This window comes from Rhinolophus sinicus, linkage group LG16 (genome assembly GCF_036562045.2).
Source record: "Rhinolophus sinicus isolate RSC01 linkage group LG16, ASM3656204v1, whole genome shotgun sequence".
NCBI classification, from domain to species: Eukaryota; Metazoa; Chordata; class Mammalia; order Chiroptera; family Rhinolophidae; genus Rhinolophus; species Rhinolophus sinicus.
This window is the reverse complement of record NC_133765.1, coordinates 27,453,614-27,478,456: the sequence shown is the minus strand read 5'-3', so window position 1 is coordinate 27,478,456 and position 24,843 is coordinate 27,453,614. Positions and strand designations below refer to the sequence as shown.

The 24,843-nt window shown below is 47.8% G+C and overlaps 1 protein-coding gene across 2 annotated transcripts in view; it reads left to right on the top strand.

Moving 5' to 3' along the window:
* The window catches only part of SRRM4 (serine/arginine repetitive matrix 4), a 155,209-nt gene that overhangs the window by 86,291 nt on the left and 44,075 nt on the right, over positions 1–24,843 (top strand). The window contains exons 2-3 of one of the 2 annotated variants that reach the window (XM_074321011.1): positions 1,830–1,901; positions 21,185–21,331. In XM_074321011.1, the coding sequence (XP_074177112.1) occupies positions 21,207–21,331 (125 nt within the window). In that variant the 5' untranslated portion in view covers positions 1,830–1,901; positions 21,185–21,206. The remainder of the gene's footprint in view (positions 1–1,829; positions 1,902–21,184; positions 21,332–24,843) is intronic. The other variant, XM_019753969.2, reaches the window with a different exon arrangement.

The following is a 24,843-nucleotide window of genomic DNA, read 5'->3' as shown; positions in this document are numbered from 1 at the left end:
CATCTGTGAGTTAAGTCTTGGAAACTCTCAGGTCTTAAAATGATGTGATTCAAAGATGTAAAGTACAAAAATATAATAAGAGCGGTTGGGGGAAAGGAAGTGGGGGATGGTTCTGCTGATGGAAGGTTTATTTCGGGAAGTTGTCGAGGTCTGGTGTTCAACCACCCCAAGGAAGTGTAAGAGTACATCTGGCACTTTGCTGATTCAGAGGTACGGCTGGCTGGCAGGGAGATGGGACCCAAATGCACTGAGAATCTGTGTAATCAGAGAAAATGTCTCTGTGATTTGCTATTATAATTCTCGATGGCAAACTCTGGGACTCCAGCATCAATACTAATAACTGGTTGAAGGCGGTGGGGGCTAGGAATGAATTAAAATTTTTAAACAACTGCTTTTTGGTAAAGCACTGCTGGGAAATGTTCTGGGCTCCTAAATTTAAAGGGGGTATTTTTAGTACCTGTAATCAAACTGACTTGCGTAAACACATCTGCTGGAGCACTAGGCATCAAAATGTCTCTTCATTTCACATCTCTTGCAGCCCTCCTGGGACTGAGAGAGAGTGTCACTGATTTCCTTCCTTTCATTACGGTTTTCCAAATCAAATGAACGAGGAAGTCAAACTGAATATTTTCTGGTGAAAGTGTCTGGGTCCCTGCCTACAGAGTGGCAACAAAATTCTCAAACTTCAGGGAGTATAAGGATCACCTGGGAGCTTTGTATAAAATGCTGATTCCTGGGCCTTGCCCTCATATTCTGGAGGTCTGTGAGGGCCCAGGATTCTGCATTTTACACAATGTGCCTGGTGAAACGGGTACAGGTGACCCATGGACCATGTGGAGGGTTACTGGGCTGGGGCAGACGTAGGATGAGATTCTTGCTCCATCATGGACCAGCTGTTGACTCTGAGCAAGTTCCTTCCTCTTTCTTGGTATCAATGATCTCATCTATAAAATGGGATAGTAATGGCACCTACCCCGTACCTTTATTGTGATGATGAAATTCAACATATTAGCTTCGCACAGGGCCAGGCATGTCATAAATGATCCACAGATGTCCATTATTGTCATGAGTGTTCGTGATAACTACCAGGAAATGTTCTGACTCCTTTCTGACTCTAGGGTCCATGTAGGCAAAGTGGGAATAATTATAATCATACCTTAAAATCAGCTTTCATTCAAGGGTCGTGTACTAAAGGAGAAAATGTCTGCAAAGCTCTTAGCACACTGCCTGGCACATAGTTAGGCATCCCATAAGTATTTTTTGAAAGGATGAATGAATGAATGAATGAATGAATGATTCAACACTTGCTGTCCACAAACTGCAGACAGTAAGATGATTTAAAGAGAACGTCCCCTCTCCAGCGCCGTAAGGTGGGCCTGTAGCAGAACCCCCATGTCCAGGGCTCTTGGTCACTAGGCGCCTCATTTCTTCTTGTCATTTGTGTCTCTCATTACCTCTAATCCTAATGTTACTCTAAACCTCACCTGCTCCCAAATGCACTCTGTCTTATCCATCCGAGGAGCAACTCACTGGGTCCGGCTTATTGGAGGGACTCTGTAGATTCTTCCCAACCTACAGATCACATGGGGACTTGGAAGGGAAGCAAGTAGGGTGTCCGTTATCCCTGCACCTGCCGAGCATCATATTTGTGACTCTGGGAAAGCCACAGCTCTTCTCTGGGCCTCAGTTCCATCCTCTGTGAAAGGGGCTGTTGAGGGAATTGATTCATCCCTCCTGTCCTGGTGGTGTAAGCATCCCTCTGCTCACCTGTCGGGCACTGAACTATGAGATACTGTAGGGAGAGCGCTCACAGACAATTATCATTTCAGGTCATGCTTGCCATGAGCAGAAGAAGCACAGCTCCTCTGAAAGCACAGAAAAGTGGCTTCAAACCCAGCCAGGTGAGGGGGTGGTTGAGGAGGATGCAATGTCGGGACAGGTGTTAGTCAGGTGGGGAAGGGAGGGAAGGGAGTTGCAGATAGAGGGAACTGCATATGAAAGGGGAGGGAAGGCATGAAATCATGAGCACAGGGAGGTTTGGGGGAAGGCCATTGGGTTGGTACGCTTGGAGCGAAGGGTGTGAGAGAGGAAGGCAAGGGCTGGAGAAATGATGAGCTGGCAGCAGGCCAGGCCCGGCCCTCTGAGCCACGGTCAGGAGACTGGACTGCTCTCACCTCGACAAGAAGCCAGTGAAAGGATTTAATCAAGGAAGGGACTCAATGAGATGTGCTTTAGAAAGAGGCCCTTAGCTGCAGTGGAGGAGAAATATTGGAAGGGGAGAGACAGGAGACAGGGAGACCAATTAGAAGGCTATAATCCGGGATCTGAATGGCAGCGATACTTGTCAGAGTAATTTCTTTGAGGCATTTGGTTGCTGATTGCTGGTGATCTTCTCCAGCCCCGTGTGTTTGCAGCAACTCAGAACTGTGCAGAGAAAAGCCATTTAATCACGCGCGCCACTGCATTGCACCCTCAGCTCTGCCCAGTGGTCACATTCTTTGTCAGGAGAACTGTGAGTGATACTGCAAGGAAAGGGGACCCCAGGGCCAGCTACCCCTCAACAAACTCCCAAAGCAAGCATCCAGTGTTGTCACATCCTTAAAAAGCTCTGGCTATTCGGCCTGATCACTTCTAGTTGTGACACTGTCAGGATCGCCTCGTCAATTACTAGTCAAGTGGGGTAATGGGCATTTCATTAGGAGCCTCTCGTTTCAGATACACAAGGCCGTATATGAAATGAAATGTGCTGGAGTTATTTTTTTGTTTCAGCCAGTGATTACGCGCTGTAATTAAGAAGCCATTGTGCCTGATTTCCAATCTTTTTTCTTTATTTAAATTTAATTGATTTTCTCCTTGATTTAATCAACCCAAATTCAGCTACCTGGTGCTTCTCTCCATTCAGATGCTCAAGAGACCTCTGGTGCTTAAAGATGTAGGGCCATGCCTAGAAAAAGTGGGGTGTCCGCTGGTCCCAAGCCTCCACCTTTGTTAGCTGGTGTGAGGGGTGTCAGCATGTTAAGCAGCCAGGTGGTTCAATGTAGAGCCAGAAAGGGAGGAGGGAGGGAGGGCTGGTTTCAGACCTTTGACACCTGGCGCTGCTGTGTGATCTTGGGTGAATTATTTAACCACCGTGTGCCTCAATTTCATCGTCTTTAAAAGAAGAGGAATTACAACGTCCTCATTGCATTCTGATAAACATTAAATGATGTGTGTGTGTGTGTGTGTGTGTGTGTGTGTGTGTAAACTTAAAACGATGATGGAAATATAAGTTCTAAAAATATTACTTATGTATTATTATTACCATATCATTGCCTACCCTGTAACTCATTTAATCCTCTGTGGGGTTAGGTTATTCCCATTGAAGGTACAGAACTGGAAGCTCACAGCTAGTGAGTGGCTGAGCCTAGATTCAAGTCTATCTCTCACTATTCAAAGCTCACACTCATGTACTCCGTTCTTCCTACCCAGTGGCTTCTTTCTCCCCATGTAGGACATAAGGAAACAGGTGAAATTAAGTTCTTTGGCCAAGGTCACTCAGCTAGTGGCTGCAGAATCAAGACCTGAGACAAGGTACTCTTGGTGCAATGACCATCCCTTTGTCCCTCAGCTGTCAGAGAGGGCAGGCAACTTCTGCAAAGCCACACAGCAATTAAGAGCTATGCAATACCCTAAATCTGCTCATTAATCCTATGGTTCTCAACTTTTTCCCCCCAAACAATCCAGACATATAACAGAATTTGTGCACACACACAATATCCCCCCCGGCCCCCGCCCAGGCATAGACCAAAGATCACATAATGTTAACATTCTCAGCACACAAACTTAATTCCAGTCCTTTCTTTCCTGCTCAGGGACACATAGCAGAACACAGCTCAGGGTAAAGAACTCTGTTGTAGGAGGACTCTTCAATCCATCCACTTATTCATTTAACAAATATTAAATGGGCCCTTACTGTATACCAGGCACTATTCAAGAGTCTGGTACATAGCTGTGAACAAGGGAAACAAACAAACAAAAAAAATCCCTGCCCTCATGAAAGTTAGAGTCTAGTGGAGGGGTGGGGGTGGGGAACTCATACAATGAACACAATAAACATGTGGTAAATGGTTAGATTCTATTACAAGACAATAAATACTACAGAGGAAAATATAGCAGGAAGAAATAACATACATTGACGAGGGGTTGTGACATTAAATAGGGTTTACATAGGGTTGTCAGGGAAGAAATGTCACTGAGCATATGACATTTGAGTGAAGACTCGAAGATGAGGGAGGAAGTCATGTGGATATCCGGAGGAAGAGTGTTTCAGGCAGTGAAAACAGCATGTGCAAAGGTCCTGAGGTATGATTATAATTGGCATGTCAGAGAAACACTAGAAGGCCGGTGGGGAAGCAGTGGAGAGAGCAGGAGAAAAGAGGAGGGATGGGCCAGACTGTGTAGGCCTTGTCATTCGTTTGCCTTTAGGGGAGCCACTGGAGAGCTTTGAACAGAGCAGTGCCATAATCTGGCTTCATTTTTTTTTTTTTTTTTTTTTTTTTTTTTTATTAATTAGTTTCAGGTGCACAAGACAAAGCAAAACTTAGACATTTATCATTTATATCCCTCACACTGTGTGAACCCCCCTCCCCCCATCCACTATCCCTCTGTACGTTCCCAAAACCTCTCACCTTCCCCTTATTGGCTTCATTTTTAACGGGATCCCTCCTGCTGCCTCCTTGGGAATAGATTGCAGGAGGGCGAGGATGGAAGCTGGGAGACCTATGAGGCATTTACAATAATGCAGGTGACAGACGATGGGGGCTTAGACCAGGGTGGTAGCCACCTAGAAGGAGAGAAGTGATGGGATTCTAGGGATATTTTGAAGGTAGCATCCAGATTTGCTGATAGGTCAGACCCAGGGTTTGAGAGAGAAGTCAAGGACAACTCCAAGGTTACCACTTGGAGCTGCTATTAACTGAGAGTATGAAGACTCATGGGTTTATACATTTATTTTAATTGGAAACCATGCGCAAAGTTTCATCTTTAATAATCATTAGTAACAAACCCATGACAGAGCTTACAATTGATCATGACAGATCCGTGTGTCACGCTGTAGCTGACAGTCCCTGTGTCGTTCTGCAGGGAGACCTTGCTCCCACGAGTGGCGACCGGCTTGTTGGTCTCAGGCTCAGCCTCGTTATTGCACAGGCATTATTTAGAGTGGGCTGAACTCCAGTGGGGCATCTCAGAAGGGCTCTGCCGCTCCTCTGAACATGAGCCAAGACCCTCCATCAAAAGAAGGAGCCCTGCACCCTGTCCAGTCTCTGTCCCCTCTGCTGTCCTTTTCATGTGTGAAGACAGACAGTGGAGCCCCTCCCCCTCCACTATGGGGGTGGAGCCCCCTTCCACCCCCAGCCTCATCACCCTTTTCGCTGTGTCCCCATCTTCCTCTCAGCTGATGTACTTTGCAAAAATGTGGCCCTGAGCAGGCTTTGGCTGGAATTGTTTGATTGCTCTTCTCAAAGGCGTGGCTGTCTGGTGAGAGGGAGAATGTGTTTTTAACTCCCCCCTTCTTTTAAATCGCAACAAAAGACAAAGTCCTATTTTCTTCCTGAGACTGTTCCAGTGCATAAAGGATCCGTTTCATATGCTAAGCCAAACCTGCCTGGCTGGTGATTCAGCCCCGGGCTGTGGTGGGATGGAGGCTTCGCTCCTGCCAGCCTGGCACCCAGGGGCCCAGCCTGAGCTCCTCATCCCTGTGCCCGCCCCACTGTGGCTCTCCAGCCAGAGGACGTGGCTCTGGCAGAATGGGATTCCCAGGAAAAGCCCTCATCAGAGTAGCCTAAAGCACAAGATATCAGGGGAGCAGGGGACCGCTTTCTATTCCGCCACTCACTGGCTGTGTGACCTGGAAGAGGTCAGATATCTTCTCAGAGCTTTAGCGGAAGAAGGGTTTGACTGGGGGGATTTAGCATCCTGCCCGGTCTCTACTCCCTAAGGATGCTTAGCAGAGCAGAAGCTCAAGAAATGTCTGGGGAAGGAGAGAAAGAATGCAGGAGGCAAGGTGAGAGATGTCACTTCTTAATTAGGGAACACAGAGCACTTACTATGTGCCAGGCACTGTTCCAAGAGCTTTACAAACATTCACTATTAATCCCCGAAATAACCCCATGAGGTTGGCACTATTGTCCACCTCTTACACGTGGACATCTGAGGCCCAGAGAGGTGAAGCTGATTGCCCAAGGTCACAGAGTGGCAGGACCAGAGTTTGAACCCAGCAGGCTGGTGCTAGGCTGTGTGTGTAAGTTCCACGCTGTGCTGCATCTATCAGGGAGAACGCAGGGCGCCAAGACGCAGGGGCTGTTCAGGGTCCTGAGGACGTCAGGTGGTTTGATGTCACAGAACATGACACACCTGGGCAGCTCAGCCCAGCCCATGGACCTCGAAGGCCATGAGAGCCACGTCAAGAAATCTGGACTTGCTTCTCAGGGCTCAGCGGAAGGGAGTGATACGATCGAATCTGTGTTCTGGAAAATAACCCCGCCTGCTGTGTGCAGAGTGGGCTGGGCAGGGCCGGAGTGAAAGAGGAGGCTGCTGCAGCTGTCTCGGGGACAGATGACGATGGCTTGGACTGGGGAGGGGCAGTGGAGATGGACAAGACATGATGCTGAGATGCTTTGAAGTGAGAATGGTGAAGATCTGCTAATGGGCTGGATGTGAGAGTCAGAGAGAGGAGGGTCCCGGGTAATGGCCAGCTTGCCACTGGGCAAGGAGGTAGAGAGTGGAGCCGGAGGACACAGGTGGTGGGGCAGTGATGTGTTGAGGTTTGGACAGGTGAAGTTTCAGGTGCCTGTGGTATTTCCATGAGGAGAGACAGAGGAGACAACTGGGCGCTGGAGTCTTAAGGTCAGAAACGAGAGACACCGGGATGACCATATGCCCTGGGTGCTTCCTATCTGTGCCCATTTTGACCCCCAAAGTGTCCCAATGTAGCCAATAAATTATATGGTCACCCTGGACATAACTGGCCCTGCCACAGGACACATCTTGATATCAAGAACATCTGGATCCAGCAGATAGTCTTAGCTGGAGACAAGTAAAAGTGTGACCATACTAAGCATTTCCTAGGGAGGCAGTTTCCTTATGGTCAAGGAGTGTTGGGCCAGTCTAACGCCCTTTGCTTCAATCCTACCACACACACTTCACCCTTGTCTAGGCCTCAGGTCCCACCCCACCAGGGAGATTTACACAGGGATCAAAGGCTCTGTCTATCCCCTACCGATCAAATGGGTAAATGGTGAAATCAAACCAAATTGATGAATTGTTTTAATAGTATGGCCTTTCTTTTCCATTCAAACCGTCTTCCAAAGCAACCCAAGTGGCCAATACTTCCCTCCATGAAAAGAAGGACGCTCTACTGCAAATCTACAAAGGCAAGTCGACAGTTGGGCTTACGCAAAAGTACGTACGAGGCAGCTTTTCCACAACATCCAGTCTCTGGCTCTACACACCAACCCCAAAGCTATGGAAGGACACACAACTTTCTTGTCCCATCGCATGGTACTTTCAGAGGCCCAAAGTAGGAGGCATTTAGTGGGTTCTGAGGGCCCACAAGTGGCCCCATGGTGCCCAGCCCAAGAGGCACTATGGTATATGGGGCATGGATTCTGGAGGCAGGCTGTCTCATCTCCACCACCTATTAGCAGGCTCCCCTCTTGCCTCAGTTTCTTCACTGGTACAATGGGGTTGATAACTGCCCCAGCCTGAAATAATTGTGCTGAAGATTATTGGAACAAACAAATGCAAAACCCCTAAATAGTGCCCCTCACATAGCTGGTGCTCCATGAATATCCACTGTAATTATTGTTGGTAGTATTAGCAGTCAGCTATAATCTAACACAAAAATGGATTCAGGTTGAAGAAACCAGGAGAAGGAACAAAGAGGAGAGGAATGGAAACAGGGTGTTTTGGCTGCCGAGACCTTGCTCAGAAGCCCCCAGGGGTCCATGTGATGACATTTCATTCAGACTTTTTTCCACTGGAATGAGAAATGCAGGTTATGTGTCAGAAATCATTGCAAATTCCAAATTAGTGAGGTTTCATGGTCTGCGGAAAGTCGCTGGAGGGAAAATTGGTGGACGGGGTGTTTTTTAGCTGTCAGAGCAAGCTGGCTGATTGATTGTCTCGGTCAATAGACTGTGCAGACAGCAGCCGGGGAACCAGGCACAGGCAAGGGAATAGGGAGAAGATGGAACACCAGGCAGCAGGGAGGAGGTGGAGATGTGGCCAGTAGTAGAAAGGGACATCGTTACACCGCACGCTGGGTAGATGCAACCTGGATGGCTTAGCCATACTCAGTGTGGAGGCCAGGGATACCCAGCCACAGTTCCTGGAGAACTCTGGGCTCCCTCGCTTGCTGTGTGTCCTTAGGCAAGTCACTCTACCTCTCTGAGCCTCAGTTTTCTCATCTAAAAACAATGCTTACAATACCTACCTCAAGGGCTTCTTATGGGACTTACATGAAATAATAGGTTTTAAATGTTTGATGCGGTGTTCAGCACACGGTAGGTGCTCAATAAACATGAGGTCCCTTTAACCCAGTGAGTTGGGGAGGTTGGCTGAGTCCATGCCTCAGCCTATGGACTCAGAAGCTGTGTTTGGAGGTGACAACTCTCATCCTTGAATTGGGGGCTAATGAGACAAGTTTTAGGGACTGGGCCCTATTGTGCCACCCCTGATATGTTCAAAAAAGAGGTAAAAAGATGGGGATGACTTAGACCCAGAGAATAATCTCACTCACCAAAATCTTGGAATTGGACAGGCTCTTTGGAGGTCATTGGGGCCGATCCCCTGTCTTCAGGGCCCCAAGCTATTCCAGGCAGATGGGAAGCCACACACTGCTAATGTGACTGGGAAAGGATAATTCATAAAGTTCCTCACCAAGCAGAAATTCTTTGCCACATGGGAGCTACTTTCAATAATAACTGCAATTATAATTACAATAATAAGACATCGTGCTTAGCTTAATAAGTATACATTTCTCACAACCACCTCAATGCATAAGGTATTATCCCCATTTTAAAAATGAGAAAACTGAGGCTTAAATAGATGAGGGACCTTGCTCAAGGTCATGCTGCAATATATTGGAGGGATTTACAAAGAGCTGCCAGAGCATAGTGGCGTTAAGGATTTATTCCTATGGGGAGATGGGCAGTGGGAGTCAGAAAAGGCGGGTATGGTAGTTGAGCCAAGCCTTGAAGGATGAATGAGGCTTCTCCTGACAGAAGGGAAGAGGGATCAGCTTGAGGAAAGCCAGTGAAGTTGGGAGCCTGTGTCCTAAAGCCTGTTTACAATGAATAATTACAATTACAATGACAGCGAACATTGATGAAATGCTTTCTCTGCACCAGGCATCGTGTTAAGCATTTTACACGCACCACCTGCACGAGCTGGACACTATCATTAACCCCATTTTGCGGAAGAGAGATGAAGTGACTTGCCCAAGATCACGGCTTGAAAATGCCAAAACCAGCCTGCCTGATTCCAAAGCTCCTGGTGGTTCCTGGTTGTTCAGTCACTGTCTACTGTCAACAGAGAAACCATGGAGTTTAGAGAGACCCCTGCCTGTGGGGTAGGGAGGGGCTGTCCTGACACCTCCAAGCCAGTTCCTGCCACAACCATCCTCCACCCAAGTCCTCTTGAAACCAAGGGGAACCCATCAGAGTTGGTGGGAGATAATGAGGAAGCAGACTGCCTAATAAAGATAAAGCTCTCTAATAAACTCGCAATCCTGTAGTAATGGGTTTGACTTTTAAAAGGCAGATAAAAGTCCCAGTGGAGGGACAGACCTTTCCCATCAACTCCTTAATTAGAATTACTGTGGAAGAGCCATTTCCTACAGGTGGGACAGTTGGCTGCCTGGGCTGGCATTGAAAAATGGTCACTTCCGTGTAAATCCAGACATCTGCTCTCTCCAGAGATCCCTCTCTCCCTCAGGGATCCTTTGTCAGAGGAGAATGGTATTGGCCAAAGATGGGTCCTCTGGGACAAGCCTAAAGGAGGGTGAATGGAAAGGGTGTGATTTGAGAACTCGCTGGTGATTGGTGCCGGCGCTGCAGAGGCGGAGTCTTCTTCTGAGAGCTTTCTGCTGATTGGTGGAGTTGGCGATGGCCCACCCTCTCCATTCACTCTGCCTCCGCTGTTACTACCATCAATCATCATCATCACCAAATAACATATTGGGTATTTATTGTGTGCCCGGGAAATGTGCTAAGCATGTTACAACTACCTTATGAGGCAGGTAGTATTAACACTCCCCATCCTCAGACAGGAAAACTTAGTCTTGATGACATTAAATAACTTCCTGTGCGTCAACACAGCCCGGAAGTGGCAAAGCAGAGATTCAACTCCGCGTCTGTCTGACTCTGGACAATACAGTACTTAACTATGGTTTTGCATTTAGTAGTTTGATAGAGAAAAAATTGGTCTGAGTGTATGTCTTTGATGGAATCCATAAGAATAATGCCTGAATCCGGGATTTGGGTGCACGTGACTTATGGAGGGCGGGCATGGTCTCCCGGAGAAGGGAGTGAGGAAGCCGGCTAGGGCGGGGGCAGAAAGCTAGGGACAGATGTGGTTTCACCTGGAGTGTAGCCTCAGCCTGATGCCACAGGGCGCTCTGGAGTGTGATTTGCACCATAGAATCTGCCCTACCTGCAGGTAAGGGGGCAGGTATTTGTAAGCCTACGTGGGTTACTCGTGGGCTATGGGCTACCTGCCCTCCCCCCGATCCAGAGATGGACATAAGCTTCTGGAACAGGGCACCTGTGAGGCGTTTGCAGCCAGCTTGTACCCACCTAGGATCTGACCAACAGCTTCCACTGCAGTTGCAGGAGAACTGAGTGGTCACCCTGCTTAGCCCCTAACTTGCTGAGTGCCCTTGAGTGTAGCACTTGACCATTCTGGACCTCAGCTTCTTCTCCAGGCTCAGGTTCAGTGTCGTCCAAGGGCTGGCCCAGTTCTGACAAGCTCTGACTCTGAGCTGGCAACACAGCCCCTGCCCCAGCTGGCAATCTCTGTTTCTGGAACCCAGGAGCAGAGACAGGCCCCTCCGGTGGTTCCAACAGTGTGAGGCAAGGCGCCTGACAGCTTCCTTCGCAGAAGCCCTTTATCTCATTTCTCTGCTGTGTTATTTTAAAACTAACGAGCCCAGACCTCAGGAGCTCACTGCCTGCGCGCTGCCTGCCATCGAGATTTGTGACTTGTCTGTGCTGTCCTCTCTGCAGATTTTTAGCGGCAGCTTACTCTCTCCTTGTTAGGAATTTTCTTCCAAACTTCAGCCTCAGGAAGGAGGTGTGTGTGTGTGTGTGTGTGTGTGTGTGTGTGTGTGTGTGTGCAGGAACATGGAGTCCCAGTTGAGCCATACTCAGAAGTCCCCCATGCCTCTATCGCCTATAGTTTAGCTGAGGAAAGGGTTTGGTGAGTGACCCTGGGAGGACAAGGGGAGAAAAATTCATCCCTGGGCTATTGAGAGAGAGAAGGAAGCCAGGACACAGCATGGAATGGGAAAAGACCATTCATTTCTAAGTTCAGAAGAAACCACTCAGCCTGGCGGTGGGCAGCCATGGCCCCAGTGTAGGGAGGAGCTCCTGGGACAGTCAAGGGCACTCCAACCTCCCTGCCCTTTCCCTTCCCAGAATCCCTTGCCTTGGGCCGTTTGAGGAAAGGGGATCAGAATGAGCAGTGTGAGTCCTCAGAGGCAAGTTTTGCAAGTAAGGCTGGAAACCTGTATAACCTGTTCCTGGAAAGTATGGATATTTAAAGGACCACCCTGTGCTAGAAACTGTCTAAGCACCGGTCATGCATCATATCAGTGCATCCTCACAGCAGCCCCTGAGAGGTGCATATAAGTTGTGATTTCACCAGAGAGGGGAAGAGACTTGCCCAAGGTCACCTAGCAGATGAGGGAATGAATGAATAATGAACGCGTGAGTAAGTGACTAATGAATAGATGAATTCATACATAAACCGTAAATGAATCATTGCATCTAAACGAATGAATGGGAGGAGTCAGACACCTAATGAGTATATTTTAAGAGCCAGTCCACGTGGCTGGGACACTTCTATTGAGCCATCTTGTTATCCCAAAATCCCACTGGTACAATGCCGTCAGAGCTTACCTACCTCTCCAGTTTCCCTCATTCTAGCCAGGTGCTCCATCGTACGCCCTGAAAGATCCAATCTCCTGGCTTGAAATACCATGTAAATGCTAACATCTCTCAAATTCTTCCTCCCAGTGCTAATGTCGTCTCTGAATTCTGGTCCCTGTACCCACTGCCTCCCTGACATCTCCACATGGATGTCTAGTTGACATCTGAGAACTAACATGTCCAAAACCGAGTTCCAGAGAACCTTTCCAAAGCACCCTCCTCCACCGGCTGCTGCCCTGGGCTCATTAATTGGCAGCTTCATCCTCCCACTAGTTCAGACCAAACACCTCGGAGTCCCCTGTGACCCCTCACACTCCACATCTAATCCATGAGCAAACTGTTGATTCCAACTTCAACATATGTCCAGAATCTGACCACTTTCTACCCCTATGGAGTGTTAACACTTATCCCAGCCACTATCTTCTCTCATGTGGGGTGTTGCAATCATCTTCTCACTGGTCTTCCTGCGTTTATCCCAACTCCCTCGCCGTCTACGCTCAGCAAGCTGCCAGAGAGACCCTTTAAAACCTAAGTCAGATTATATCCATCCTGTGCTCAGAACACTGCAACGGTTTCTCATCTCATTCAGAGAAAAAGTCAAGTTCTTCCAACAGCCTACGAGACCATCCATGAGCTGGTTTCTCATAACCTCTCTGACATCACCCCTTGATCCCTCATTTCTAGCCTCAATGCATCTAGTATGTTCCTACCCCAGGGCCTTTGCATTGGCCATGGCTTATGCCTATTGTGCTTGTCTCCCAGGCATGCACAAGGCTCACTCCCTCATCACCTTCAAGTCTTGCCCAGATGTTACCTTCTCAATGAGGCCTTCTCTGATCACCCATTTAAAATTGCAGCCCCCTCCCAGCAGCATGCCCAGGCTCCCTTCTCCTGCTCCATTTCTTTCCTCTATAGCAACTCATCGCCTTCCAACAATATCAACACTTGCCACTTAAAACGATGTGGATTTTCTGCTCTCCCCCTCCCTCTGCCCGTCTCATAGAATGCAAGTTCCACCAGGCAGGGATGTTTTTCTGTTTTGTTCTCTGTTGTGTCTCCAATGCCTAACAGTGTCTACATATAGTAGATGCTCAATAAATATGTGTTGAATCAGTGACTGAATGAAGAATAAGTGAACAGCTCCTGACAGCACTTTATCCTCTCAGCTCTTGAACGAAGGCTCCTCCTACCCTGGGCTGAAGACGTCCTATCAGGCGGAGGGCTTCTGCCCTGTTCCCAGCATATCTGGCTCGCTCTGCCTCCTCCAGCAGCGGCTGGAGTGATGCCCAAAAGGAACTTAGCACAGTTTCACTCATGCCAAGAAAATACAGTCAGCAACTTGCCCTCCCTGGAGAAATCGAAACCCCGTCTGCAATTCCAGCTGATACGAAGGTCCTGAGGACGTCCTGGGTGAGAGATGTTCTTCTTGCCCGCGGTGACACAGCTTGGCAGAATCAGGGCTTGAACCCAGGTCAGTGGGCCTCCAGGACCTGGGCGCTTTCTCAGCATCACCTAATTACCGTCTGCAACCTGTTCAAGTGGAAAACCATGACGTTTTGGAATTCAGCCATTTCCCAAGTGAGGGCAGCCTGCATTTCAGCCAGTCCCAAGAATGGAATCCAGTCTCCCTCTCAGCCATTTGATCCCTCACTAGGCAAATAGGCGATCAATAGGCCAGCCTGTGGAGGGAGAAAGGAGGGGGTGATCTGGGGTTGATTGGAGGGTTCTGTGATGAGCGTTCCAAAGCCAGGCAGGTTGGGGGCCTGACCTCCTTGGCTGAGCTGGTAGAAATGCTGAGCTGATTTTTCTCCATATGGTCCTTTTGTCCTTTGAGCTGGATTTAGGAACTGGACCGTTTTTGATATACAAGAGTGTTAACCACACACACATAACGGGGGTGCCAGAAAAATGTAGACAAGTGGACACTTGGGTCATTGTTGCTCAAGCAGTTGTGCGCTGTAATCAGAACTGGACACAGTCTGGACGCTGTCGGTAACCACTTTGAACGCCACTTATTGCAAACGTCAAACGTGACTTGTATTCTTGTATTCATCTTTGGGGATCAGTTATAGATTATTACAATGTTACTACAGTTTTCCTTTCTTAAAATGTGTGTACATTTTTTGGCCCCCTCAGTACATACCTGTTCACACACTCGCTCTCGGCCCTGAGAACTGAGCTAAATCTTTCACATCAGCTGCCTGAGGAGAGTGTGTGCTGATCTATGTAGGCCAGCCCTGAGGGTCAGGGCCAAATCCTCTGTAAAGCCTATAATCTGGCAACTCAAAGTGTGGTCCATGGACCAGCAACGTCACCTAGGAATTGGCTAGACGTGCAGACGCTCAAGCCCTAATTCGGAGCAGCTGAATAAGCACCTGCTTTCTTACAAGGTCCCCAGGTGATTCCTGGGCACGTAAAGGTGTGAGAAGCACCTGTCCACGTGGCCCGGAGGATCCAGCCCGTCTTCTTTCCCAGTCTCAACTTTTTTTTTCTGCTTCCCCATGTTCATTGCAACATTCTTTACAATAGTGTCCACCAATAGATGAATAAAGAAGTTGTGGTATCAATATATATAGTCAGTGGATTATTCGGCCATAGGAAAAGGAGTCCCTGCCCTCAGAGGCAACATGGAGGGATCTTTGAGGGCATGATGCTAAGTGACGTAAGCCAATCTCAACTCTCACCTTCCACCCTTCACCCCAACTGTCTCTTTCAACTTACTGCCTCCTCTGCGGTTACGTGAAGTCCACTGCTGTGTCTTGGGGCCACTTTGCACACGGCTCACTGTATTCCACTCCTCGGACCAATTTCCATACATCTTTCAGGAAGCTTTCCCTGGCCATGTGCTCAGATTCCCCAAGCTGCATTAGGTGCTCCCTCTGTGGCTCCCAAACCCTCTGAGCCCCTCCCCAGCAGAGAACTTGCTATACCACATGGTAGTTCCCAGCTGACGGCTCCGTCTTCCCCATCCAGGCCGGGAACTCCTTGATGGCAGAGACAAGTCTTAGCTACTGTTGGGTCTTTGATATCTGATACGAAGTAGGTATTCAGTAAACACCTGTTGACTGACGAAGGCAGTGATGAGGGAGATACCAGCCTCATAAATCTTTCTCTTCTCATTTAGTTTCTCCTAAATGATCAGGACTGCCCCCACATCCAAGTGATGCCATCCCAAGGGTGTCTCTGGAATTCCCTGTCTTTCCCCAGGCTCCTGTGTGTTTTCCAGCCATGAGAGCAAAGCTCAGTCACAGCTCCTGCTGATTATGCCCAGCGAGGCTTACTTACCCTGGAAAAGGACTTGGTAGTAAGACCTCAGGTCAGGATATTAACAGGTCCAAGCTGAAGTCCCGGCAGCCCAGGCACAAGTTAGCCAACTCCATCTTGCCTCTGGGCTGGGTCAGCCCCATGATAAGCCTTGGGATGCAGCCTCTTCTGCAAACACAAAAGGTTAAGTCCCTGTCCTGCAGGGAAATTACCAAGATTCCCCATATGCTCCTACGCATTACCTTGCAATTTCAAAGCGTTTTCTAGGTTGCTCTCCTTTATCCTCAGTTGACTCTGATAAACTGAGAGGGCAGGATGTTCTTGCCACTTACTCTTCTGGGTCTGTCTCAGTGTCTCCGTCCATACAGTGGGGATGACCATGCCTGCTCCTGGCTTTCTTTGGAAGCTTAAATGAGATGATGAATGAGAATTGCTTAGCTTGGTGTCTGGCGCGGAGTAGATGCTTGGTAAGTGCCAGCTGCCGCTGTGATCAAGTGACGCGGAAAGAGCACGGGACTGGGTCTCAAAAGGCCATGTTTTCAGCCACAGCTCTGATGTGAGTCACCTGTCATGTGGCCTTGGGCAAGACCCTTTGCCTCATGGGGCCTCAGTTTCCCCACTCTGTCAGAGGTGCGCCAGGGCTGGTGGCCCTTTCCACTCTGCTCCAACATTGTTTCTCTCTGATTCCCCAAGTGGTGTTGAACTCAATCTAATGCTTTTGGGGCCCCGGGATCTACACCCAATCCTGGGCTGAATGAGCATTTGGTTGGGAGAGGGGTGCTTTGATGCAGGAAGCAGGGATGTGGCTTGGGAGTCAGGCTTCTTGGAGAGTTTTTTGGAAAGTTCAGCCCTGACTCTCTCAGAGGCTGGGAATCTTTTGGTTGCCATGACTACGGAGAGCAGCAACTAAGCTCCAGGTCGCTGATTAGCAAGAAAGGAGCGGGGAGAGGCCTTGAGGAATTCAGCACTCATGGCTCCCTCCCTTCTCCATGAAGTGGAGCGTGCAGGCCCTTGACTTCACTGTTTTAGCTGTCCCCTGAAGATCTTACCTCCTTTTAAGTATTTTTTTTTATGCAACATCGAAGGGCTGCGTGGTAAAAATGGGGCAGCTGCCGGTACTCAACAAAGCTGGAACACAGTTTTTCTTAAAGCCTTGCAAGGATGCAGAGGTAGAGGCTGGGAAGGAAAGCAGGAGGGGCTGTGGGGGGAGGGGTGGTGCCAGAGCTGAGGTCTGAGTCTGCTGACGTGCTGTGTAACTTCAGACTGGTCCCTTTCCCCTGGGCTTCTGCTTCTTTACATGTAAGGAGAGGTGGAATCTGATCTGTGGTTCCCACGTGAGATCGGTCATCAGAATTCATTTGTTCGTTCATTCATTCAACAAATCTCTATCAAGCAAAAAACACACTATGTCAGGCACTCTATCCCTGGGGATTCCGTGGTGAGAAAAGAGATTAGTTCCCATTCTCCTGAAGCTTACATCCCAGTCCAGAAAACAAATGCGAAGCAAATAAACATAGTAACAAGTGCTCTGTAGGAAGTCAGCCTGGGCTACTGTGATGGGGGCAGGTAAAAGGAGGAGCAAGGTTACATAGAGGGTCAGGGAGGGCTTCTCTGAGAAGATGGCATTTAAATGAAAGGAAGGAGCCAGCCATGCAAAGAGCTGGAGGAACAGCATGCCAAGTGGAGGGAACAGAAGGGGCAAAGGCCCTGAGGAAAAGCAAGGAGGCCATGTGGCTAGAACAGAGTAAGGGACAGGGAGAGGGGTAGGAGACGGGATTCAGAGCAGGGCAGAGGCCAGATCAGACAGAGCCTTTTAGTCCCAGTCACCAATTTGCATTTTATTCTTGATCCCATAGGAGGAGGAATTAGCTGAGATGTTTCTTTAAGATGCAAATTCTGCGTTTCACTCCTTTGAGACTCTGATTTATTGTGGCTAAAATGGGACCTAGAAATCTGTATTGTTAAACGCTCTTTGGGGGGCTCTGATACTGTGCCAGGTTTGAGAAACCCCAGACTGTATGCTCCCTGAGTCTCTTTCAGTTTTAAGAAAACTGAGAAGCAAAGTGTTGGAACATCTTGCAAGAAGATCTTAGGTGTTATATTATGGAGGAGTCCTTTCTTCCTTTCCCCACCACTCCCTGTCTGCCTGGTAGAATGAATTATGTTTTTGTTTGCTTTATAATCTCAGGTGGGGTACGCCCCACCAGGAAGGTGAAGCCAGAGCTGTGGGTGAAAAGGACAGTCTACCTCATCAGGGAGGGTCAGGTTGTAAACTGCAGCAACACCGTTATACGGTTTGATATGTACTCATCAAAACATGGCCAGGGGCTCCCCATCCCTCATTCTGAACCCTGCTGCAGGCAGTGATGAATGAGGCGTTGTCCTCGCCCCGAGCCTGTCCCCCAGTGCCTGGCAGTCGCATCCACCATCTTTCCCTACACTGCAGATAACCCATGCCTCTGCTCCCTCCATTAGCACAAGTCACCAAGACCTTCCGCCCAAGGCCAGCCCAACTCACCGCGTATTTATTCACTGCCAAACTCCTCACATCAGCTCTCCATGTTTGCCTATTGGAGGGTTGCCTCTGGTTGCCACAGATTGGTGTCTTGGTTTCCTGCAAGGTCCCGGACAGTCCAAAATCCCAGCCTCGTGTGTGTCCAACTCAATGCTCTGCTGGGCCATACGATAAGCTTACTGATCGCTTTTCCTAGAGAAACACGGGGTAGATTAGAAAAGGCATTGATTGCGCCATCTAAGTAGACTGAGGCATTGGCTCATTTATTTCCACCAACTCTAACGTAAAGGGATTAGCTCAAAGTATTTCTAAAGCTTTTTACTAGCTTTTTGAAACAAATGTTCTCTTGAGTCAATGCATGTGCTCTTGCATTTATTTATTGAACAAATGTTGCTGAGTGTTTACTAAGCAGTGGGCGAGGGGCCAATAAGACATGATCCTTCTCTCAAGTAGCTCATAATTTAGTGAGAGAGACGACAGTGAAATGGCAACAACATATTATTAAGAGCTGCGGTAAGAGTGGCAAAGGGACTGTCGTATCATAGAAAAGGGGTTAGATCTCCCCAAAAGTCTCCTTCCTTCAGCACCATCTCCACCTCATCGGTGGTGGCTCCATCCTGCCAGTGGCTCAGGCTCAAAATCTTGGAGTTATCCTTGACCGTGTTGACTGGCAAAAAATAACTCTCCAGAAAATCCACCAAAAGAATGGTTTATTTGGGAAAAGAGAAAGAAACAAGGTCACCCCAGGAGCGTGCGGATGCACACATCCCACTGGTGCTCCAACCTGCAGCGCAGGTGAAGGAAAAGAGCCCCAGTCTAAGATGGCTATTGTATTTACTAGCATCCCTCCTCCAGAAGTTACCACAAAGTTTAACCGGAAGTCAGGACTAGAGCGTTAACAAGGGGCCCAGCTCCACCCATAGTCCTCCCAGCTCTGTGGTTAAGCATCTTACCCTGTTTCCCCAAAAATAAGACCTAGTCGGACCATCAGCTCTAATGTGTCTTTTGGAGCAAAAATTAATATAAGACCCAGTATTATATTATATTATATTATATTATATTATATTATATTATATTATATTAAAGACCAGGTCTTATATTATAGTAAAATAAGGAGGCCTAAGTTCTTCACATGGGCCTCTCCATATGGCCACTTGAGTGGCCTCAGATTATTGTTGCTAGCTTCCCTTGGAGTGGTCAATTCAAGAGAGTGAAGCAGAAGCTTTGTGACCTAGTCTTGGAAGTCACACAGTATCACTTCTGATGTATTCTATTCTCCATAGCTTATTCTATTCATTAAAAGTGACTCACTAAGCCCATCCAGTATTCAAGGGGAGGGAAATTAGGCTCCATCTTTTGAGGATGGGAGTGTCAATGACTCTGTGAATACATTTTAAAACTATCATGAACCTCAAGGTTAGTCCCTAATATTTTAAGTCTCTACTCCCATTACTTCCTCAGAAAGTCCTTTCCTGATTAGTCTATATAGGATAACAGTCACCCTCCCATTTCTTAGTCCCAATACACTGATTTATTCTCTCCATAATTTATTACCATCCAATAAGCCACGTTATTACTTGCTTACGTGTTTCTCACCTGCTCCACCATGATCACAGGGGACATCTCTGTCTTGTTCATTGCGTCCCCTCATTTCAAACTGGCCTGCACACATTGAAGACACTGAGGGAACTGGAGTTAATGAATGCAGGTTAGCCTAAGCCAGGACAAGTATGGGAAGAGGCAAGCCTTGCAGGGGACTGGGCAGAAATCACAAGCCTTGAGTTGTCTGAGAAGAGCGAGGACAGCATTCCGCATGAATAGACTGGCAGGATCTAAGGCATGGACATGGGACCCTCATAGTAGAAGAGGTGGGGCAGGGAGGTATAGAGAAAGCTGAAGCTGAGCATGGTGTATGGGAGTTCTGGAAGCGTGGAGTTGACAGTGAGGAGGGAAGCCCTGACTACAATGTTCGTTCTCCCTGGGTTTGCAGTCTCCCCCAGCTCTCCTTCTAAAGCTGCACCATAGTGGCTGCAGAGATGGATGTGTTTTGCTGCCCTTCCTTTGGTATCGACTGGGCTTGGCCTGCTCTCCTAGCAGCCCTAAGGAGCAGGGGGCTTATCAGATGCATTCATCCCGAGCCATAAAACCAATCTTGATGCACTGGCTGCAGGACTTTGGTGCTGATGTTTCTGATCGATGCTTGACCTGGACTCTGCAGGCAGTGTGAGCAGGGAGGGGCGTCTGCTGGTTGGTGCCAGAACCACCTGTGTCTCAGACTCCTGAGTCCTCCTGGCTAGGAGCCCGGAGATTTGAGTGATAGTCTCTTCAAAGACTGAGTATGCAACTTCCTTTCCCCCTCTGGCACTCACAGGAGGTGGCACTCGGATAATTTCCGTATGTTCAGAGCTCATCTTAGATGAAGGAGGGAACCTCAGGCCTTCATGGGAACTGCATCTCAAGTAGGTGGCCTCACACCTGCTAGGGACACCAAATGGGAGATTTGATTCATGGGGAAGTAAAGGGAAAGGACGCTGACACTTCTTAGGTCTTCCTGTTTACTTCTATTCTTTTACCTCCACAACAACTTAACAATATATGGACTGATGTTATTCCCTATTTTATGACGGAGAAAACTGACTCAGAGAGGTTGAGTGGCTGGCCCCAGGTCCTATAGCTACTAAATGGTGAAAACAGTATTTGAATTCAGGTGTCCCTGTACCATATAAGTCAGGGAAATGGAATAGAAATAACAAAGGGGAGTTGTTATCAGGCTTTGATCTCAAATTACGCCTTGAGGAAGGAAGTGACGTGCTGGTTTTCAGCCTCTCCTTGTGATTTAGTCAGGATAGGGCAGGCTATGCTGCAGTAACAAATGAGCTCCATCTCAGTGGCTTAACCTAAGGTTTTTTTCTATCATGCAAAATCTGATGTGGTTCAGGCATCTCTCCTCCACCAAATAGCTTCACCTTTCAGAGTATGTGGCCTCCAACATCCCTGTGACAAAGCAAGAGCTGGAGAAAGCACACAAATCTTACTGCATCAAAAGGAATTGACATATGTCACCCCCCCATTCAGAGACCATTGGTCAAAGAAAATCTCGTGGCCCCCAACCTAACTGCAAGGGAACCTGGGAAACTAGGACATCTATGAAAAGCTAATGAACATTGAGTCTGTATCATATGCTAATACATTTGCCTCCTTATTTCTGCCCCTGTAGGACAGAACCTTTGAGCAGCCCCATGGTCCCAGCTCAGGATGGACCCTCGGATAAGCTGAGCCAGCATCTGGCCACTGAGGCTCTGGGCACCAACAGCTGGGAGAGAGACAAGACCTGCCGGGAGTTCAGTCCTGCCAGAGCACGCAGGTGAGATGCTGCCCCCACTTCTCTCTTCAGTCCAATGAGAAAGTTCAAGTTAAAGATGTAGAAATGACGTTTGTCTCTCTGGCCTCCTCTTTCAGAACTTTAAATCAGGGATCAGCAAAATTTTTCCTCTAGATGACCAGGTAGAAAATATTTTAGGTCTGTGGGCGAGATGGTCTCTGCCATGCCTACCAACCCTGCCATTGTAGCACCAAACAGCCACGGATGACATGTAATCAAATGGACATAGCTATGTTTCAATAAAACTTCATTTATAAAAGCAGGCAATGGGCTAGATTTGGCCCATGGGTCACCGTTTGTTGCCCCTGCCTTAAATGACAGAGTAGTTCCTCTCCATTTTAATGACACCATGAGCCACTGACTCCCAAATCATGACTTCAGCCCAGATCTATGTCCCGAGTTCCAGATCTTTGCATTCATCCCTTAGTTCCGTTATTCAACCGGTATTTCGTGAGCACCTACCACGTGACTGACCCTGTGCTGGCATCTGAGGATACAGGATTTTACTGAGGCTTGAAGAGGTAAAGTGACTCACCCAAAATATGGCAGCCAGTAAGTGGCAGAAGAAAGTTTTGAACTCTGGTCTCTTATATCCTAGACTGGAGTCTTATATCCTAGACTTAAGCCTGCCACATTATGCTAATGTAAAAGCTGAGCTATCCCCCTACCTTCTACTTATAGACTTTGTGCTAGACACATTCAAAACCTGGCCTGCCTTTGGCCTTTTGAGAATTGATTCTCTTTATAACACTGGCATATAGTCTGGCTTCCCTGACTGGTTGAAGCTTTATTTCTACTCTTCAGCCAAATCACCACTCTTCTCGCTGCCCTGAGCCTGCATCTACCCACCCCACAGTGACAGACAGAAAATGAATCTCGTGTCCTTGTCAGCAATACCCCCAGAGACACCCTCTGCCCCCTTATGTTGAATCAGGGGGTGTCAAACCCATTTTACAGATGTGAAAATTGAAGTCAGTTGGTAGCAGGGCGAAGGTTAGCCTAAGGACGGCTGATCTGATCCAAATTCTCTTCTTCTATCCTGGAGTTCTTGGGTCATGAAGGTAGGGGTTGTAAGCCATATTGGTCACCCATTTGAGAATTAGATGAGTGCTGCCCCCAGGAAAACTGTATATGCTCCAGGAATGCTCCCCGAAGCAGTGTTCTGTTTTAAAGGATTCATAGCCTCTGAGGCTGATAAACAGGGACCTCTGGTTGAGAACTTAATTGTGAAGAAGTGGCTTGAAAAGCCAGGGTGGCGTTCACAGATGACGTCCACTCCTCTACCCAGTCTACTCCTTCCAGGTGTGTCCGTTTATAGAGCCATCATTGTTTAGTGCTGCATACGTACCCTCTGCATATTTGACCACTGGCTACTGAATTGCTGTATACATAACCACTGCATACTTAACTGCTGATATTTAACTGCTGCTGATATAACTGCGGTGTACTTAACCACTATTCTGGCTTTTCTAGCCCCGCTGTGAGGGCACACCTAGGAGAACTAATGCCAGGAAAGAAAGAGGTAGAGGAAATACAGACCTACTTGCATAAAGGCACTTGAGATTTATGAGGGGGGTGGATTATCTACCCTTGCAGACCTCAAATCTATTCAAAATTAAGGGATTCTTGGTTTTACCCTGTCACTTAAATCTGAGTCTAGGATAGTAGTTTCCAAACCTAGGATGCTGGGGTTCCAGAAAGACGTGGGAGTAATTGACTGAAACAACGAAATCTTTCTCTGTTTTATAAGACACACTTTTACAGTTCCAGTTAAGATAGAGGAGAAAGTAAATGTTGTGTTCACCTTTTCCCAGGACCACATTAAAATTACAACTAAATTAGAGAATAACCATCATTGAGAATCACCTGAAGTCTAGCTGAACAGAAATTCTATAACTGAGGATATACAGAAGAAGCTACCTCGAGACTGCTTGGAGGGGCAGAGATGCAGAACAGGCTGGTCTCACATCTACATGTGACTGTTAAAAATCAGGAGGCAAAGCTCAACTGTAGAAGTTCCCCTTGAGGAGTGAAGGGTCCCAGCTCCACCCCAAGCTCCTCAGCCCTGGGTTCCAGGGCCAGGAAGAGAAGTCCTGAGTCTCCATCAACCTGGCTAACACCATTTGCCCTGCCTTCATGTTCCCTGAGACCCCACCCCACTCAACCTTTGTGCCCACCTAAGCTGCTTCCAGTGGCTTTTCCATACAAATGGCCTGTCTTGGCTCATGCTGCTGACTTTCCTAAAACCTCAAAGGTTATAAACCCCAAACAAGCAGCATCTGGCCTCAGGGTGCCCCATACCTCTTGCTAAGGCAGCTTTAAACCTGGCACTAGTGGCAGCCAGACTCAGTTTGCAGCTTAGCCTCTTCTAGGCACCTCCACACATAGCACAACTGGCAGCCATTCTGTACATCACTTTGTAGATCATACCAAGTGGACCCGGGCAGGGCACAGGCAATGGCTGACATTGGCCTGCACCAGAACCCTTCCCAAGAGGCCCCCAAACCAACATACCTGATGACTTCTTTCAGACTACACCGGAGCACCATCCAGCCACCTCCACAAAAGACACACCAAAAGGGCAGCCTGGGAAGGTACCAGAGCCCCCAAAGAGCGAATCCTGTCCCATAGGGTCAGCCCCTGTAAAACAGCCCCTCCACTATAGTCATGGTCAGTCCTCACAACCAATCAGCCTGAGGGTCAATCCCTTTCATTGATGTACCAATGATAATCAAGCCTCAACTACAGCAGGAGGGCACACAGAACACACAAAAGGGACACACCTGGAGCACCTGGCTTAGGTGACCAGTAAGACTGCACCACTGGGTCCCATAGGACACCTCCTACATAAAGCCACTCTACCAAGATTGGCAGACATAGCAGCTGTACTTAATACACAGAGATAAAAACAGGGAGGCAGCCAAAATGAGGAGATGAAGAAACATGTCCCAAACAAAAGAACAGAACAAAACTCCAGAAAAACCAACTAAATAAAATGGGGACATGCAATCTACCGAGGCAGAGTTCAAAACACTGATTAGAAGGAAGCTCTATGATCTCAGTAAGAACTTCAACAAAGAGATAGGAAACATAAAAATAGAGATAGAAAACATGAAAAAGAACCAGTAAGAAATGAAGATTACAATACCTGAAATGAAGAATGCATTAGAAAGAATCAATAGTAGTACAGTAAATGAAGCAGTGGGTCAAATCAGCAATTTGGAATATAAGGTAGCAGAAAACACCCAATCAGAAGAGCAAAAAGAAAAAAGAATGTTTTTAAAAAATAGGATTGTTTAAGGGGCCTCTGGGACAACATCAGGCATAACAATATTTGCATCATAGGAGTACCAGAATGAGAAGAGAGAGAGCAAGGAATTGAAAACCTATTTGAAGAAATAATAATGGAAAACTTACCTAACATGATGAAGGAAATAGACATACAAGTCTAGGAAGCACAGAGAGTCTCAAACAAGATGAACCCAAACAGGCCC